General features: G+C 41.3%; 2 protein-coding genes across 8 annotated transcripts; one reads left to right on the top strand and one right to left on the bottom strand.

Moving 5' to 3' along the window:
* Positions 1–154: 154 nt before the first annotated feature.
* Positions 155–14,843, bottom strand: LOC143342423 (inositol polyphosphate-4-phosphatase type I A). Of its 6 annotated transcripts, none has more exons than XR_013079802.1 (19): positions 14,481–14,790; positions 13,811–14,001; positions 10,852–10,944; positions 8,948–9,103; positions 7,797–7,997; positions 7,136–7,290; positions 6,879–7,051; positions 6,638–6,779; positions 6,403–6,518; positions 5,913–5,999; positions 5,641–5,801; positions 5,393–5,576; positions 4,082–5,307; positions 3,654–3,919; positions 3,372–3,589; positions 2,971–3,296; positions 2,592–2,859; positions 313–2,507; positions 155–238 (listed from the first exon to the last, which is right to left on the bottom strand). XR_013079802.1 is itself a non-coding variant. In XM_076766279.1 (19 exons), exons 3-19 carry the CDS (start codon positions 13,926–13,928, stop codon positions 2,375–2,377), a joined length of 4,023 nt encoding a protein of 1,340 aa, XP_076622394.1. In that variant the 5' UTR covers positions 13,929–14,001; positions 14,481–14,611; positions 14,783–14,843; the 3' UTR covers positions 813–2,374. The 6 variants fall into 6 exon arrangements, 5 of the variants coding, with proteins under 5 accessions (XP_076622394.1, XP_076622395.1, XP_076622396.1 ...); XM_076766279.1 differs by lacking the exon at positions 155–238 and having other exon boundaries at positions 813–2,507; positions 14,481–14,611; positions 14,783–14,843; XM_076766280.1 differs by lacking the exons at positions 155–238; positions 14,481–14,790 and adding an exon at positions 14,431–14,448 and having other exon boundaries at positions 813–2,507.
* Positions 14,826–17,130, top strand: LOC143342433 (exopolyphosphatase PRUNE1-like). Of its 2 annotated transcripts, XM_076766308.1 has the most exons (7): positions 14,826–15,161; positions 15,487–15,728; positions 15,813–16,084; positions 16,182–16,423; positions 16,503–16,661; positions 16,744–16,912; positions 17,011–17,064. In XM_076766308.1, exons 1-7 carry the CDS (start codon positions 15,126–15,128, stop codon positions 17,019–17,021), a joined length of 1,131 nt encoding a protein of 376 aa, XP_076622423.1. In that variant the 5' UTR covers positions 14,826–15,125; the 3' UTR covers positions 17,022–17,064. The 2 variants fall into 2 exon arrangements, with proteins under 2 accessions (XP_076622423.1, XP_076622422.1); XM_076766307.1 differs by having other exon boundaries at positions 16,744–17,130.
* The last annotated feature ends 33 nt before the right edge of the window (positions 17,131–17,163 follow it).

The following is a 17,163-nucleotide window of genomic DNA, read 5'->3' on the forward strand; positions in this document are numbered from 1 at the left end:
CCGCTTCACTTGTATTGTCTCGTGCGTGCATGCTGCGCCCCCGATCGTGATACCGATACCGATAACGCACGTGTTCCACCCTGTATTCGTTGACCCTTCACGGCTATTTTTTCCCGCTGTGACACCTCGACCGCGAAATTCCTTTTATTATTCGTTTACGGTCTGTTTTTTCTCCAGTCAACATTCTTGTCCCTCCATCTCGACTATATTGGCTTCCCTCGAGTCCCTCTTGCATACCCTAGGCACAGTTAAAATGAATTAAAAAGTAGTCTATGTGTGTGTCGTACTTCTCAAAATTGTCTTCCAATATACTTGATCCAGATAAAAGATCATCCTTTTGTAGAACCGTTAAATAGCTTCTCCAATGGCCGGTTGTTCAATTTTTACGTTGTCGTGTCAAATATTCTCGCTTATTTTGCGACCGTGGCAATGACTTTCTGACGATAATTCGACCATGTAGCCGTGCAAACCGTACCAGTAATCTTCGAATCCGTTTTCCACCTATTTCGTTTGCTGATGACAGTAATTTTCTCATCTTCGACCGGTACAATTTCTCTTGAGCGTCACATATTCAATTACGCGTTGCGGTCCATGGATTCTTTATGATTCAACTTCCGTGCAATCTTTTGGTTGCTTTTGTCGATCGTGCAGTGAACGATTATCGTGACATGCATTTTTACCTATAGGTTTTTCGTTTTCAAAGGGAATTAAACTCTTTTTGTACATCAAAGAAAAAAAAAGGAAAGAGTAACATAATATAGATAACATAATATTTATATTCCACCTTTTATTTTATTTTCTACCATTTTAGTCGCTATGTTACTATTTTCGTTACATGGTTTCACTTATTTATCCGGCGAATATGTTACCCAAATTAACTTGGGTACGACAAGTGGTTATTAAATTAGTACGAGACCTTGACAAGATACAAATCTAGTCTGTATCGTATGATTTAAGTTTAAATCCCTCAAAAAAGCGCTCTCCTTATTAGTGGTTCCACTCCTTTGCTAAACAATCTGGCTTTTGCTTCTGTCTCTACCAATTCCATCATTCAATCGTCAAACGTACTCAAAAACCTTAGCTTCATTCTCGATCCAACCTGGACAATATGATAACTACGCATTCTCGATATCTGAATTTATTCAACTCGTTTTTGCTCGCAACGTCTTATCTTCCGGTTCGTGAGTTTTTCCTCGGGTTTTCGTTCAGCCACACACGGTGATTTTATCTTTATTAACCAATTTTTGAAGACGCTGAAATTATTTCAAATTGTTTGACCAAATGGAAGATACACCCATTTTAAACGTGAATCGTCTTACCTATTTTCTCAAAACGACGAGCTTTACGGGAACGGGAAAGAATACGTGTAAACTGTGAGCGCATTGCGTAAGGTCAATAATTTATTGAAAACAACTTGTTCCCTGACAAGACCTAAAATTCTATATATTTCTAAGGAAGTGCGCGCATGGTTCTATTTATCGATTACGGTACGACCATAATTTATGTACCGTAGTTGTCGGTATTACGATCGCAGCACGGTACAAAGAGACATTCGACCGTCGACGAACGTGTTGTCGCCTAGAGCGATTATTACGATAAAAAAACTCGCTCGCGACGAATAAATTTCGAACAAAAATTGCATGCAAAGTCAGCTAATTGTAGTCTAACTTCTCTTATTCGTCGCTACTTTACTCGTTTTCCAGAAATGAGAAACAACGTTACGCGGTTCCGTGTCAACCGCGACCACAGTACACATTTTGCACGCAGAATCGACGATGTCAATAAAAATTGCAACGACTCTGCCGGTGGGTATATTCTACTTGGTAGAAAACGGTCATCGTCGAAATGCAGCGCGCATCTTCGCCGAAGCATACGACCGATACAACCATTGGCACAACGTGTTTCGATAAAATTTCAACCGGTTTTTTTTTTTCGTTTCTAACCTTATCGAGTAAAATCTTATGTACAGAAATAATAAAAATACATTTGTTCGAATCCAACGGCCTCCTATATAGTTTCCCCTAAACTCGTGCTAAAACGCGACACATTATATATTAAATGGCACTCTCTTTCCTCGATTCAACGAACGGAACAAAACGAATTTCAAAAATTCTGTAAAAATTCCACGCATGATCGCTAGTGGTAAAAAAAAAACAACAAAATTTCATGGTATCGTTCATACGTGACAGTACTGGTCTTACGTGGTTGATGTTTTCGGGCACATGTGTACTATTAACATGTTGACCGCCACGCGTATCCAATTGGATATGTACTTACGTGGGTCCGGGGTGAGAAAAAAAAATGCGGCGATCAACGTGTTAAACAAGGTTGTGCGTCGGAGAAAAGTTGCTTTAACGGTAAGCAACGTTTCGACTTAAGTTTGCGCCGATCCATAAGTTCCTGTCGGCGGACGATACAACTTGGGAAGTGTCAGAATTTGCAAACTATTAAACGCGTATTTCCGAATTCCGATATTTTTCCAGGTATTCTCTCGTCGACATCCCTCGCTAAAATAAAAAGTAACGTTTTTTTGTAACGTATCGAAGAGATCGTCTGTACCTTGAATTTCATTAGTCGAAGGAGAAATTGACCTTCGCATACAGTCGAGAGCCCTCGGGAATTCGTGCTCGGCCAGATGGTACTCGCTGGTCAGAATGTTCACTTGCTCGAGAGTAATCGACATACCGGTCCGATCCTTTGCGCTTTTGCAACTGGTGAACCTCAAGCCGCGCATCCTTCGACAGATCTGAGAGGACAGCTGTAAGATTTCGACATTCTTGTTCACTTTAGCCTGAACGCTCGTCTTCAGATTGGCCATGAGCTCCGCCAACGTTTGACCAAGCGCCGATCTCGAGCCGACTAAGTCGAACAAAAACGGAATAACACAAGTATACAACCAACGGTACGAATAAACGTACAGAGATTACGCGTCGCGTCAGGTATGAAGCACGAACGATGACGAAAGCTTACGTCGAGTCGATGCTGTTTCCGTGGGCAAGCTGAGCTTCTTAAATCGCAGATAATATTCGTTTAATCTGTCGAAATTGTCCATGTTGCTCTTTTCTTGCGGTTTCGTGGTTCCTAGGCTCTCCGCCAGGGAGGCCATTTCGTTGATACCGACATTGAAGAAGACGGGAGTAACATTAAAGGAGATAGTTTGTCTGGAAGAAGGAACCAGTGGAAGCAAAGAATAAATCGCGTCCGGCACTGGAAGCATCACCGTTAACGCGGCACGAGACCCAAGTACTCTTGGTAGTGGAAGTTGAACTAGCGGACCGTTGCAGTTTCCTTCGAGCCTAAACAACGGTAGAATCGGAATCGGTTAGATCGTTTTTCTCATACTAGGTGTATACTATGCACAATGTATGTACCTCGACTGAATACCACATCTGGTCAGAGTAAAAGTTACAGTATGCATATCCTCCACTGCCACAGCCATGTCTCCCCACATGTCTATCTCATCCCCGTAATAGCTAAGAAGCCCTTCGAACGAGACCAGAGGACCGAGGGTAGTTAAAATTAAGAGAAACATGGGATCGGGCCTTTGACACCAAAGTTTCGCCATTATGCCTGATACCAAACTGGTCAACTGTAATCAAATAACAGTTCCTATATACGAAACTCGTCACTTCGTAGTTGAACGCAAAACTTACCGCTTGACTGAAGCACACGTCTCGCCTGTATCGAACGTTACAAGCACGCTGAGCCATTTTCGCGTCCTCTTGCACTCTGAACACCGAGTGCGTCAATCTCGCAGTTTTCAAGAGCCCGTCCATAGCTTGACGTAACTTCTTCATGCTTGGTCTGAGCTCGCTCGTCCAGTCTACGATCGAGGCAAAATCTAGACCCTCCGTGAACTTGTTTCTTTGTCCCGAATTACTTTTGATCACTCTCGTCATCGAGTCAACCGCCTGGCACACTTTCAATCGGAAACCATGAAACGAAAAATTATTACCGATATCCTTCCGTCAAATAAATAAATATCAGAAAGAAAAATCAGTGAAACGGATTACAGCAAGCGGAAAATTGATCGATAGAGAAACGGATAGAGAATACTATTTAACGTGTCGTCGTTTCGTACCTTCTTTGGCTTTCGAGAAGGCTGGCAGCGTTTTCTCCGTTCCTGGGCTCGGATGTTGTCGCGAGGCGATACGATTCTCCACACTTTCGAGAAGTTTGATCGATTCGTCGTTTTTGATGTCGTTTTTTGGCTGAATCGTTACAACTTCGACACTTTTGTTACGATTGTTCGGCATGCATCCTTTTAAGCTGTGCGATCTTCCAACGGTATTTTTATTCCGCAAACGCACCGCCGGACTGCTGCATCTGCCGCACAGAAACTTGACCTTCGATACCAAACACATCACGCTGGCCTCGATGTTCAGCTGCGTCAGGTCCCAAGGCTCCGGTTCATCCGTGGGCTTGTAATAATTCGCTGAAGGTGAATTGCACATTTTCTGAGTATCTAAGAACCGTTTACACGGATCGATTTCGCCTTTGATTTCCTCTTTCTCTTCGTTGTCTTCGTGTTCGTTAACGACAATATTATCATTCGCATTGTCATTACCGATATCGTTGTTATCATTGTCGTTGTCATTGTCATTATCATTGTTATCACCAGCACTTTGGGACTGACGGACACCAAAAGCGGTGCAACTTGTTTCCGTATACGTTTCGATTTCCGTTTCTTTGCTGGTATCATTCTCAACCCCTGGGAAAAGTACAAAATTTTCTTCGGCCACGGAATCGTCGTTGCCAATAGAACTAATATGCTTCGCTCGTTCGCGGTCCCGTTCACGTTCCCGTTCAGTTTTCGCAGAAAATGTTGCGTAAGTGTTCTTTTCGTTTTCCTTCATCCATAGATCCTTGACGCACTCCGGAGTATCGGGTGTAACGAAATCATCGAAATCCGGACTCTTCAAATCGAAATTCAATTGTTGGGTGATCCGCTTGAACGGGGATAACGATTGATTCGTTTTGAAGTCCAAGTTCAGAGTGTCCTCGTTCGCGTCTTCGGGAACCTTGGCTACTTTATATTCTTCGAGAAACGTTAACGCTTCCTCGACCAAACCCGGATCCCAAAGACTAAGCAGAATCCTGGTTTTCGTAATCATATCCTCGCAAATCGGCAACATTCCGCTAGTCTGCTTTTCTTTCGCGAGTTTCATCAGAGCGCGCATCGCGTCGACGACGTCGCGTCGGAGTTGCTTGATCGCCTGAATCGCATCGTGCGCCATCGTTATCTTTGACGTTCCTTGATACAACTGGCTACCGCGTGTCGGCGATTCCTTTAAAGCTTGCACCAATCTGAAACAGAATTTTTATTGGTGGAAAATGACGTATCTTAATGCGTCTCTAACGAGGTCTGTAACTCGAACGCAATTCCAATTACCTTATCAGACCTCCGTTTTTGCTTTTATGCGAATGCGCGGTAAACGCACCGACGGTTATGAAATCGTAAAATCCGCACTTGTTCAAGGTATCGTTATGAACCCACATTCTCTGAAGGTGTAGATTTAGTGGTGCAAACTCTAGCGTCCTATCGTTTCTACGCGATGACCGTTTAAAATAACTCCCTGAGGAAGATAAGACAGAAATATAGATGAAAACGAAGGAGTGCAAAAGAACGCGTGTATTTACCTTTAAAGGTAGATAAATTCTCTTTAGCTTGCGAATAGAGGTGCAAGAGATGTAGATGACGATCGAGCAATTCGATTTGCTTGGTGTGCCAAGGTTCTCGTAGTTCACCCATACCGGCCACCTCCTGCAGCAATTCCTTCTCCTCTTGAATCCAAATTGCACTGGACAGATTTTTTGAGGGGTAATTTCGAGTTTCGGACCATAGCGGCGACACCGTGCAAGATATTTATTTATTTATTTATTCGTTATATGATACACGTGATCTCACTCACAGTAAGTGCTGCGGAAACTGAAAACAAAGTTTACTTTCGGCCATGATCTCGTGGACGCAGATATCCCCGCCTAAGCCAGAGTGAAACCTGAAACGGCGACATTGCAGAGACCGCGTTGGAACAATAGGGTATGGTCACCACGATATAACGAAGTCGTAAACTCGAGTAGGTGTCAATGTTTACACGTTTCAGCTCCCGGAATAAGTGAATTGACAGAAATATGAGCAGCTACGGGCCTTAGACCATGGTCAGCGCCGTACGAAGAAATGTTTTATCCAGTGTCGCCATTTTTAGAGGTATCGTAATAGGTAAATTTACCTGCTTATAATATATGCATGTAGACAATGAAAAAAGGTAGTGCAGTTACGGACACAGAAAGGCATTCGAAAAGGCATCCTCAAACAAGATCTCAACCCTCAAGAGTTTAGTTTACGACCTCGCTATATCGTGACCCGGGCTATACGTTTTCATTTTACTCGCTGAAATATACCTGTAAGTTTGCATGTACGGATTGGCGAAAAGAAGCTTGAGTTGTCCCTGATGCGGCAATTTGATTTTTGTTCCTAGTCGGGGTGGCAATGATTGCGAACGCCTGTGCGAAAGTATCTGCCGGGTAAGAGCGAACGATCGAGTGAATGAACGAGAGACGAGAAAGTAAATCGAAACCAGAACGAGATCATGGAGGAAGTCAATAGAGAGCTAGTTACATCACGATGTAATCTTACCTGCTGATTCGACCCGGAAGTAGGTTCCTTCGACGGAGTGCTCTCTGTGCTGTTCCCTTTATCCTCTGCCTCTAAGTTCCATACGTTGATAGTTAAAAAGCCAACGGTGGTCGTTTTCGCCGATTTCAACGGTATCCTTAATCTAAAATCGTTCGATCGCTAGTCAAAAACGCGATAGCTCGGCGAACGTCGAAACATAGTACCAAGGAGACAATATCGAAACGAGAGTCGCTAGAATTACCTGGGAGTATCTTGAACCGCGTTCAGGGTGACGATCACGGTTCCTATCGGCGTTGCTGTCTGACTCACGCGTTCCCTAACGTCGTACGCTGTTATCCTCGCTTTCGTTCCTGTCGTTAAGCCGTCGCTGGCTCTGAAGCTCACGGTCGTTAAGAAACCGGGATTGCTGCTTCGCTATGAACATGTTACAGACCCCGTAACGTGAACACAGAAACCATACAGGTACAGAGGATTCGTTCGAAAACACGCAGAGCTCACCTCCACCACCTCTGTTCGCGCGTACTTGATCCAGGTCTTGGAACCCTTTGCCTGAACGTCTACCTCGAGAACCGGATTAGGCGGCCGACCGTGACCGTCACAGAGGAGATTGTCGCACGCCAACGATATCTCGCACATCGGTATCTCGGCAGGATCTGAAATAGCGAATACGGATGGAGTGAACGTAGCCGGACGCCGCACAGTGGGGCCATTGCACGCCAAACGCGGTAAAAAGTGATTTCATACAAATATACCCACACTGAAATAATGATTCATTAATAGTTGGGACACATGCGCCATCACTTAGTGTGATTTTTTTTAGCATTGTCGACTTTTGATACGACTATATGATTTTCAAATTATTATTATTACTAAGTAGTACTAAGTAAATTTAATTCAATTGCTCATCATTTACTTTGAAGAACCAAAGCAATAATACACGATGATTATAATTTTTATTTTGAGATTGAACATTTGAAAATCATATAGTCGTATCAAAAATCGACAATGGTAAAAGAAATCACACTGTCATGGCCCATGTGTCTCATGAACTATCAGTGAATCATTATTTCATTGTGAGTATATTTGTATAAAACCACTTTTTACCGCGTTTGGCGTGCAATGACCCCATTCTGTGCGCCGGGCGTAGAAAAACACGAACCTGACGAAATACCACGTTGCAGTCGCAACATTTGAATGTCCGTGTCCTGTTTGTGCCCGCTAAATGCTTCTATTCGTTGCCTCAACGCCAGCAATTGGCTTCTCATGCACTCGTAGCTGGCCAGCTGAAGCGCCTGCAGCCAACTGTCTCTCTCTTCGGCTGAATTTGCGCCCAACGCTTGAAACAGACCTCCGTCGAAGACTAAAACGCAAAACGATAAATTAGAATCCCCGCCTGGACGTTTCTTAAAACAATGTTAAGGGGTAAGATCACTGTAAAAATCTGCAATAAAGCGTTTTTTCTTTTTTTGTTGGATGGATGGAAAAGTAAGAGGATAATAATATTCAAGAATGTTATTAACCATGTCGTTAAGTGTTAAAAAAAAATATTTATTCAAAAATAGTGTAAAGTAACGACGCTGGAGCCATTCTCGCGAGGCGTGTTTTGAATTTGAGGCGCTCTGATGCAAATTTGTTTCTGGAAAAAAACAAAAAATTTTCTCTTAATCTACACGAGTAGAGGAATACGTAGGAGATCTTCGATAAGTTAATTTTAACATTATTTATTGACAAATGATCGCCAAAATTGAACTTTCTACTTCAAATGCTCGCCAATCACATAAAAATTAATGTTTCAAAAATCCCCTACGTATTTCTCTAGCTATACTCATGTAGATTAAGAGAAAATTTGTTGTATTTTTTCCAGAATTTATAATAAATATTTTTTCCCTTTTTTTTGTAATAACATTCTTGAATATTATTATCCTCTTATTTTTCCATTCATCCAATAAAAAAATCGCAAAAAAACACTTTATTTCAGGTTTTTACAGTGGTCTTGCCCCTTAAGAACCAAATTAATTCAGAGTGCGGTAGCATGGAAGCCCCGAAGCTAAAAATTTTACCCTAAAAAGCAAACGTGAACGCGCAAACTTCATCGAACAATTTCAATTTTACTTTATGGCTGCGGATCCTCTTATCGTGAAAGTGGAACACGCATCCTTTCGTCTTATTGCTTTTCGTACGGTTTATCTCACTCCGACGTAATTACGAATTCATGGCGTCTCTACGCGATACATTATCCTCGCTCGCGCGACCAACACGAGGGAGCAAGGGGTTAATAATAATGACTCGTAATAAAGCAAAGAAACTTACCTATGCTGAATCCATAGGGAATATGATTGCTCGGCTGTTCTACACGAACGAAGCATTGCTCGAGTATTATTACTCCCAGGGGTTCCGACCATTGCTCTCGCGATTTGAAATAAAACAACAGGTTCCCCCGTAATCTGCACCATCTCTCCAAACTTACTATCCAACAGAGGAGACAACGGTTGTGCGTTACTTTCTCAACGTCGTTTAGATATTAGAAGCTTTTTCGAAGCTCCCGAGTGTTAACAATGTTGAAAAGCATGGGGAGAGATTATGGGACCCCTCGATGACCAGAAACAAAAGACGCAAGGGCGATACGACACGTGTGCGCCTGATTCTTGGACGTTCCGGTATGTGTGAGGTGTGTGTATACGTGTGCTCTGTATGTGAATTTAACCGTTACACGGGGGGAGGGGGAGAACCAAAAGCAAGAGACAGCATTGGGAAAGCTTCTTACGAAACAGAGATCCTTGACCCTTCTCCGAATTTTAAGGTCAAGTATCATCGCGCAACAATGAATCAAAATTGTTCCGATCATCGATGGAAGTCGAAGAAAAATGATTCGCCAACCTGTATACAGGGTGTTCAGTCAGTCTTGGGAAAAATTTTAATGGGGGATTCTAGAGGCCAAAATAAGACGAAAGTCAAGAATATCAATTTGTTGATTGAGGCTTCGTTAAAAAGTTATTAACGTTTAAAGTTTCACCAATATTGAATTTTTTTCTAGAAAATGCGCAGGATTTCGGGGGTATGTCTATTCACCAAAAATGATTGTAATTAACCCCCGCAACCGAAAATAATTTTTCCAGAACGATTTGAAATTTTTTAATTTAATTGTTAATAACTTTTTAATAAGGGCTCAGTCAAGAAATTGATATTCTTGATTTTCGTCTTATTTTGGCCTCTAGAATCTCCCATTAAAATTTTTCCCAGAGGTGGCCGAACACCCTGTATTACAGACAGAGAGGCAACCATAACTTTTCTTTTGACGTTATAGAGCACGAGGATTCCAGAAACGCGTGTAAGTTTATTCTAAATTAAGTAAACTGAATAAAAAGAAAAACTAAAGATTATTGTATACGAAGAAAGTCGTGGCGATGAGTCATAAAATTAATTAAAAATAGAAACGTGATTAAGAGTTTAATAAAAAACGTGTGACATAAAAACACTTGCGACACTATTATGTTAAAGTACCTTGACGAACAATGCATTATCTTACACATGTTCCGAGGTCGACAGAAAAGAAATAATTGACTTGCTCTGTCCATAATGTGTTCAATTTAAAAAAAAGAAAAGCAATCGATACTTTGTTTTTTTATGAGTCATAAGAAGTCGTGAACCACGATAGAGTCTGGTTGGGTCGGTCGTAATTTAGCCGCGTTTCGATACGATACGTGCAAAATAGTTTTCAACGAGCAAGCGAGATACATAGTAATCTAACAGAGCTTATGACAGAAAAGACAACATAAATCATGCAATTATGTCTAACATGCGGACACGAAACTCGAATCTCGCTGAAGGAAGGTCATGCCAGGCACCGTTTATCGTACGTCGCATATTCTTGCAAATATCTACCCGTGCAAAAAAAAAAAAAAGGGCGCTTCTCTTTCGCGAATCCCTCAGCCCCGACTGTTAGACCAGTTCCTTGCGGAATCAAAAAACGGCAAAAATAAGGACGAGGAATTTTCGGGGACGAGGTTGGGCGGGGGAAAATGTGTATTTGAAAGCACGAAGCGATTCTTCGATCTAACGTTGCTCTGCGCGTCGAAGGGGGGCAACCTTCGTGAAAAGGACCGATACGGTTTAGTTTTTTGCGGCGACAAAGCGTGTTAATCACGGATGGATCGAGTTAAGACAGTGAAGGATACGATGTTGGGAAAAAAAAGAAACAAAAAACTCGAATATACCTTTACTCGTACTGGCTGTAACGCAACTGAAGTCTCGCAGTGTCTTATGCGTTTTTCCCTTTTGAAATTTGTTGTCAGATTGTTTACCTGTACCTGCAAATTACATGTAGCTACGGGTAGCTTTTAATTTGCTCGAAAATGTAAAAGCAGTCGGACGTGGCTTTTCGTGCGTGTGAACCGCGGATCCGCGCTTCAATCTGCACGATAGTTGCTCGTTTCCAGAGTTGGGCGAAAGTTTAACCGAGTATAGAATCGAATAAAATCTAACGTTATTCGTTATTCGAAGCTTCGACTAATCTTGTTTAACTTTATTCCACGAACGGATGTTTCAACTGTAACTGTAATTTGACTCGATGAGTCCAAATAATTTTCGAAGGGCCAATTTCGCTTTAAAATCGAAATAATCCGATTATATTTAACACCATTAATTGTACGGAGCGATTGCACTGTAATTGTACTGTAATTATATTGTAATTTCACGGTAATTATAGAGTCTAATGATTTACGATTATAATTACCGTATAATTGCAATATAATTACAGTATAATTACTTGATAGAAATAACCATGACAAATCTAATTACATCACATTTAGCCCGATACTGCTTCAACTCTTGTCGCCTCGAAGTTACAGTTACGTTAGAGAAATAACCTGAGTTGATTTTATTAGAGGGATAAAGTTAACCAAGCTAATTATGTATTTAATCAATCTCAAAGTTATAATTACCAATTCCTCGGAAAAATTTTGATGCCAGATTCTAGAGGCCAAAATAAGTCGAAAATCAAGAATACTAATTCGTTCATGGAGGCTTTGTTAAGAAGTTATTAACATTTAAAGTTCCACTCGTACTGAATTTTTTTCTCGAAAATGCGTAAGATTTTGGGGGTATGTCTATTCACCAAAAATGATTGTAATTGACCCCTGCAACCGAAAATAATTTTTCCAAAAGGATTTGAAATTTTTTTTTTCGCCAAAAAATTTGTCTACCTATTCGAATTTTTTTCTCGAAAGTGCGTAGGAATTCGAGGGTATGTGTAATGGCCAAAAATGATTGTAATTGACCCCCGCAACCGAAAATAATTTTTTAAGAATGATTTGAAAATTTTTTTTTTCACCGAAAAATTTCAACATCTACTCGATTTTTTTTCTCGAAAGTGGATAGGATTTCGAAGGTACGTGTAATGACCAAAAATGATTGTAATCGACCCCCGCAACCGAAAATAATTTTTCCAGAACGATTTGAAATTTTTGAATTTAATTGTTAATAACTTTTTAACGAGGGCTCAGTCAAGAAATTGATATTCTTGATTTTCGTCTTATTTTGGCCTCTAGAGTCTCACATTAAAATTTTTCCCAGGATTGACCAAACACTCTGTGTATATTTTGGTCGAGTATTTATTTAAAAAAGTATTTTTAATCCCTGGTTCGCTTTAAGCGTTTCTTTTCTCTGTCTCGAATTCGTTGTTCGTTCCGTTAAAGTTACGCGTTACACGAGACCTCGTTAGGGCACAAGTAGCCGGAAGAATGCAGCCCACGGTATTTCGTTATCTGATATTCGACTCGGAAGTATGTATTCGAAAAGAAAAGAGAGTCGAACGATGTCCACAAGCACGTCCGACTCGGGGAGCCTCGGCTGATCGTCAGATTCAAAGGCATGCTCGACGGGCACTTACGAGATGCATCGAGATATTTCGAAAATAAAAAGAAAAACACAATCGACGGTTCTACAAACTCGAAGATACAAGCTACGATAAGTCTAGACCTTTGACAAAATTGTCGTATACTATATAGAGCGTATCCACAATTATGCGACATCCCGAATTGACAATCTAACGATTGCAAAATGGCTGATTCATCGAGTGAATTCTTATCTCGTTCTCGAGCCATTAGATTAAATCAGCGTGCTATCTTCCTTCGAAACTCCACAATTCTGGACACAATGCTACAATTAGAAAATGTCCCCTCTATAGTAGAAGATTATAAGATCATTTTCGGTAAATATACAGGGTGTCTCAGCCTATTTCGGATTGGTATAAACAGAGCTCACATCTTACTGCGGCAGAAATGATGCTTCTGTACTTAAATTATTTAAATTGAAACATCTCCTAAACTACTTACTTTTTCGACGTACAGACGTCAGTACTTTTTTATGAAGAATGTCTAGCTGCATCGTTTGATGCATAAAAAAGTACCTCATTCCATTTAAAGAAACACAGTTGACCTTCATATATCCTTGACGCGTCCGCCTACGAAAAAACTAACACAAGAATATACCCAACTCGATATTTTTTAAGTTCAGAGACACTCTGTATACATACCGAGAAATTCTCTAATAACAATAACAATTATTCTACGCGCGATGTGTGTGTTTCGAAATAAGATCTACTTACAATATCGAGCAAGGAGTAGAACGGTCTATTCGGGATGTTTCGTAGCTTCAACACCCTATACATACATCGTAGGTTTGCACGAGGTCAACAAATTCTTCGTACACGGCGACATGATCTTTTCTACGGTCGCGTCTCGCCTTTAAACGGAGAAGGGCACGTCGACGCTCGTCGGTTCGTCGATATTCGTGAACGTCAGTACCGTTCGTACGAGCGTGTTTCAATAACGTTATCAGCCGATCGTCGCAAGAGGGATGCGGCAAGTCTCGTATAACTGCGAACGTAGACGAGCGTCGCATAACAAACGTAGCGCGATGAATCTCAAGTTTTCAGCGAGCACACGAATCCCGTACTTTCGTAACAGATGATGGGCTCTACATTAAACAGAAAACGAAGAATTTGCGTATCACGTGAGTTTATTTTCAAGGATCAGACATGTACAATGTAGATGAGGGAGAAGAAACATGCGTCGGCCTGTGTGGCAAAATACATGTAAATAGAATGTACTCGATTAAAATAGGCGACCAGTCGCGCTAGTATCGTTCGTATTTGCCAATTATTGGGTCACTCACTCTCAGTTCTGCGAAAGAAGCCTTCTTGCCGCTCGCGTACATACAATATACCCTCCTTCTCGAATTTCTGCGACGGTTGCGTGGCCAGAGTCAGCAATTCCTGCTTGTTGAATCGCATCTCGAAGGACAGTCGTCGGTTACACCCACGTTATTCGTGATAATCCACGTTACGAAGTTCTCTTTGTCTTCATCTGTCAAGAATCAGACAATTAGCGACACGTGCGTCGAATCCCCGTCGTGCTACATGATATTCGCCGATTGATCAACAAACGAGAACAAGATAAAACGTATCGGGTCTCCGATTTCACCAAACGCGCTTGTCACACATCGAGTCTACGAGATCTCTAACCTATTCCTTCCTACGCGTCTTGCGCTTTGCGATTCTCTCCTCCGCCTACTCGCGCCCTCTCGCTTCATCTCGAGACGACCTCTCGTCTGTCCTCTTCTCGCTTAATCACGTTTACCGATACCTTGCGAATTTTTTGCATTTCGTTATCTCGTGCAAAGAAACAATTTTAAATCGTTAAATGCTGGCGGCTAACAAAGAATACGAGACTTTATCGTACAAAACGAACGGGGAAAGAAATTATTCGAGAACAAATAAGGGTGGAAATTATTACGCGAAAACACGACGTCACAGATGAATTTGTCGCACTGCTCCATAACGAACCTTCGTGGACAAAGTATCGTTTGGTGTCCTCTCAGAAATCGGTTTCGAGGCCCTTCTTGTCCTCGTAATTTGTTCCGACGCACACATTTCGCGTCTTGACTCAGATTGTTACCGAAACAACTAGCATTCGTCTGAAACAAATTTCAAGCAATGGATTGCAACGACTCTGCTGGTCGCGTGAACGTTTAAACGAATGTACATGCTTGTTGGCAAATACGCATGCACGAAACTAAGAAAACGCGATAGTTGCTATGTTGAAACGATTCAAATAACGATCTATCCAAAGCGAAAGGAACGTGTACCGTGTTTTACATCGTGTAACAAAGACTACTATGTAGGACGGCGAAGCGAGCAGTGCCGGACATTATTGTCATGCCCAGCCGGATCGTTCGGCGTCGGTTTTTTTTCGACCATCGCCGAACATTTCCGAACAACTTCGAGCATTTCCGAACGTTTCTATAAGTAATGTCGGTAAATCGTCTCGTGGAAAATGAGAAATGTCATAGAATGAGTAAACAATTGCTTCTTTTTCATATTTAGTTCAAGTTTGCCTTTTTACGTCTTAGAATATTAAGTGAGCGAATCGTCGAGAAGGCAAAAAGTATTCAAAAGTTTCGAAAGAACTGTGTACCAAAACAAAGGACCATGGAATCGTTCCTCTCGGCATCGAAAGCAGCTCTGGTAAATTCATATTTGTTTTTTTTTATACTGAATATAAACTGAGAAACTATTCATGTAAATGAGACGAGGTCTCATCTGTGATGATACGTACTTCGCCGATGAACTAGTGTCGCCATCTCTCTTAAACACACAAAAACTAATTGAAAAAGTAAAACCGGAAGTTGGTAATACGTAGAAATATTTCTCAAACCAAAGAACAAATAATTTCTAGTTTTCTACACTTTGAACGGTTGTACAAATCGATTAATTGAATTGAAAATTGAAGAGAGTAGTGCAGAATAAAAACGCGGGAATAATTCTCTTATGACTTTCACCATTATTTTAGTCGGACTTATCTCGTTACAAACGAATACGCATTGTTTTGGGGAACGGGACCTGCGATTTAGATTCCGCCGTATCTGCCCTGATTCAAGGATTCTCCGAGTATCTAGATGGAATGAAAAACAAAGAAATGGATTTAACAGTAATTCCATTAATGAATATACCCGAGAGAGAATATCGCGTGAAAACGGAAGTCATGTATTTTTTCAAACGTCACAACATTTCCTCGAGTTCATTGACATTTTGGTGAGCCGAATTTTAAGTTTAACGTAGCTGAAGTTCAGACGATATATGTACATGTATATAGACGACCGTTCTTTTCGTTTGTAGGGATCAGATAGATCTGAAAGCTCTAAAGGAAGATACTGAAAAGAATTTAGAAATTATACTCGTTGATCATCACAATCTCCGGGACGAAGACATTTTTCTTAAAGACTCTATAATCGAGGTTATCGATCATCGACCTCAAGACATACGGTGGCCTTGGCCCGATAGAAAAGTTCACCTAGAAATTGTCGGTAGCTGCGCGACTTTGGTGGCGCAACATTTCCTTCGCAAACATCCGGAAATGATGGACTCTTGCTTGTCGAGTCTTTTGCGAGGCAGGTCACTGCGTGTCGTTTTAACAGGCTATTTAGGCAAAAATATCGTCAAATAATTACATCGTTCATGTATACCCATCCGCGTAAATTTCAACAGGTCCAATTTTGATCGACACTTGTAATTTATCGAAGGAGGCAGGTCGCGCCACTTCCACCGACGTTGAAATTGTAGAGGCTCTCGAGAAAATCGGGCGTCTGGATCTTGATAGACATCAAGTGTATAATGAGATTTTGAAAGCAAAATCCGATATCAGCGAGCTAACTCCTAGCGATCTCCTAATTAGAGATTTGAAAGTCACTGCTGGAGTGCCAATTGTCGGAATGCCTATACTGTTCGAGGTAAAGCGTGTCGAATAGCTCGGTCTACCTAACGGATAAATATGAAGTATCTTATTAGTATCTTATAAATGCATTTCAGGATTTTCTCAAGTTACCAGATGCGTCTGCAGCCCTTCGACCTTTCGCCGAGTCTAGAAGCACCACGATCGTCGTTCTGCTGGGAATGGAGTTTAAGCAGGGGACTCAATTCCGAGATGTTGCTATTTTCTCGATAAATGGCGATCGACTGAAACAGAAGGTTGGCAGTGGACAAAATTTTCTATTCTCGCGTTACATCTAAAATGTCGAAAGACCGATTCGTTCGATTTTATTATCCTCAGATAGTAGACGCGTTGACTACGGCCTCTGAACCGTCTCTCGAGTTGACCTTGACAAGGGAAATTCACGAAGAGAATGAAAAATGGAACTTACTGATCTACAAGCAGAGAAATATACGCGCTACGCGAAAGCACGTGTTACCGATTGTTAGAGACACGGTATTATCGCAGTGTGACTGCTAAGGAAAAATGTTTGCTTGGTTAATACTATTTCATTTGATATTTGAGATACTTTTCTTCGCATCTCGCCTGGAAAATAAATTTTCTCAGCTTCTCAATGAAAAGACCTGACACCCATGTATTAATTGGAACCAACGAGGAGCACATTCCGACATGCAAATATTCATGAAACCGTAACATTGTAATTAGGATAACCAGTTGTATAAATGTACAGAACTTGGTCGAAAATTGTACGTTGTAGTC

The sequence above is a fragment of the Colletes latitarsis genome, chromosome 6 (assembly GCF_051014445.1).
Source record: "Colletes latitarsis isolate SP2378_abdomen chromosome 6, iyColLati1, whole genome shotgun sequence".
NCBI classification, from domain to species: domain Eukaryota; kingdom Metazoa; phylum Arthropoda; class Insecta; order Hymenoptera; family Colletidae; genus Colletes; species Colletes latitarsis.

Bases quoted from the DNA above. Each gene is read 5' to 3' on its own strand.
- LOC143342423 (XM_076766279.1), bottom strand. From the start codon at position 13,928: ATGCGATTCAACAAGCAGGAATTGCTGACTCTGGCCACGCAACCGTCG. The intron at 7,998-8,947 runs GTAAGTTTCTTT...TTTGCGTTTTAG, and splicing joins TCCCTATGGATTCAGCATAG to TCTTCGACGGAGGTCTGTTT. The intron at 3,590-3,653 runs GTAAGTTTTGCG...ATTTGATTACAG, and splicing joins ACGTGTGCTTCAGTCAAGCG to TTGACCAGTTTGGTATCAGG.
- LOC143342433 (XM_076766307.1), top strand. From the start codon at position 15,126: ATGGAATCGTTCCTCTCGGCATCGAAAGCAGCTCTG. The intron at 16,424-16,502 runs GTAAAGCGTGTC...AATGCATTTCAG, and splicing joins GAATGCCTATACTGTTCGAG to GATTTTCTCAAGTTACCAGA. The intron at 16,662-16,743 runs GTTGGCAGTGGA...TATTATCCTCAG, and splicing joins GCGATCGACTGAAACAGAAG to ATAGTAGACGCGTTGACTAC.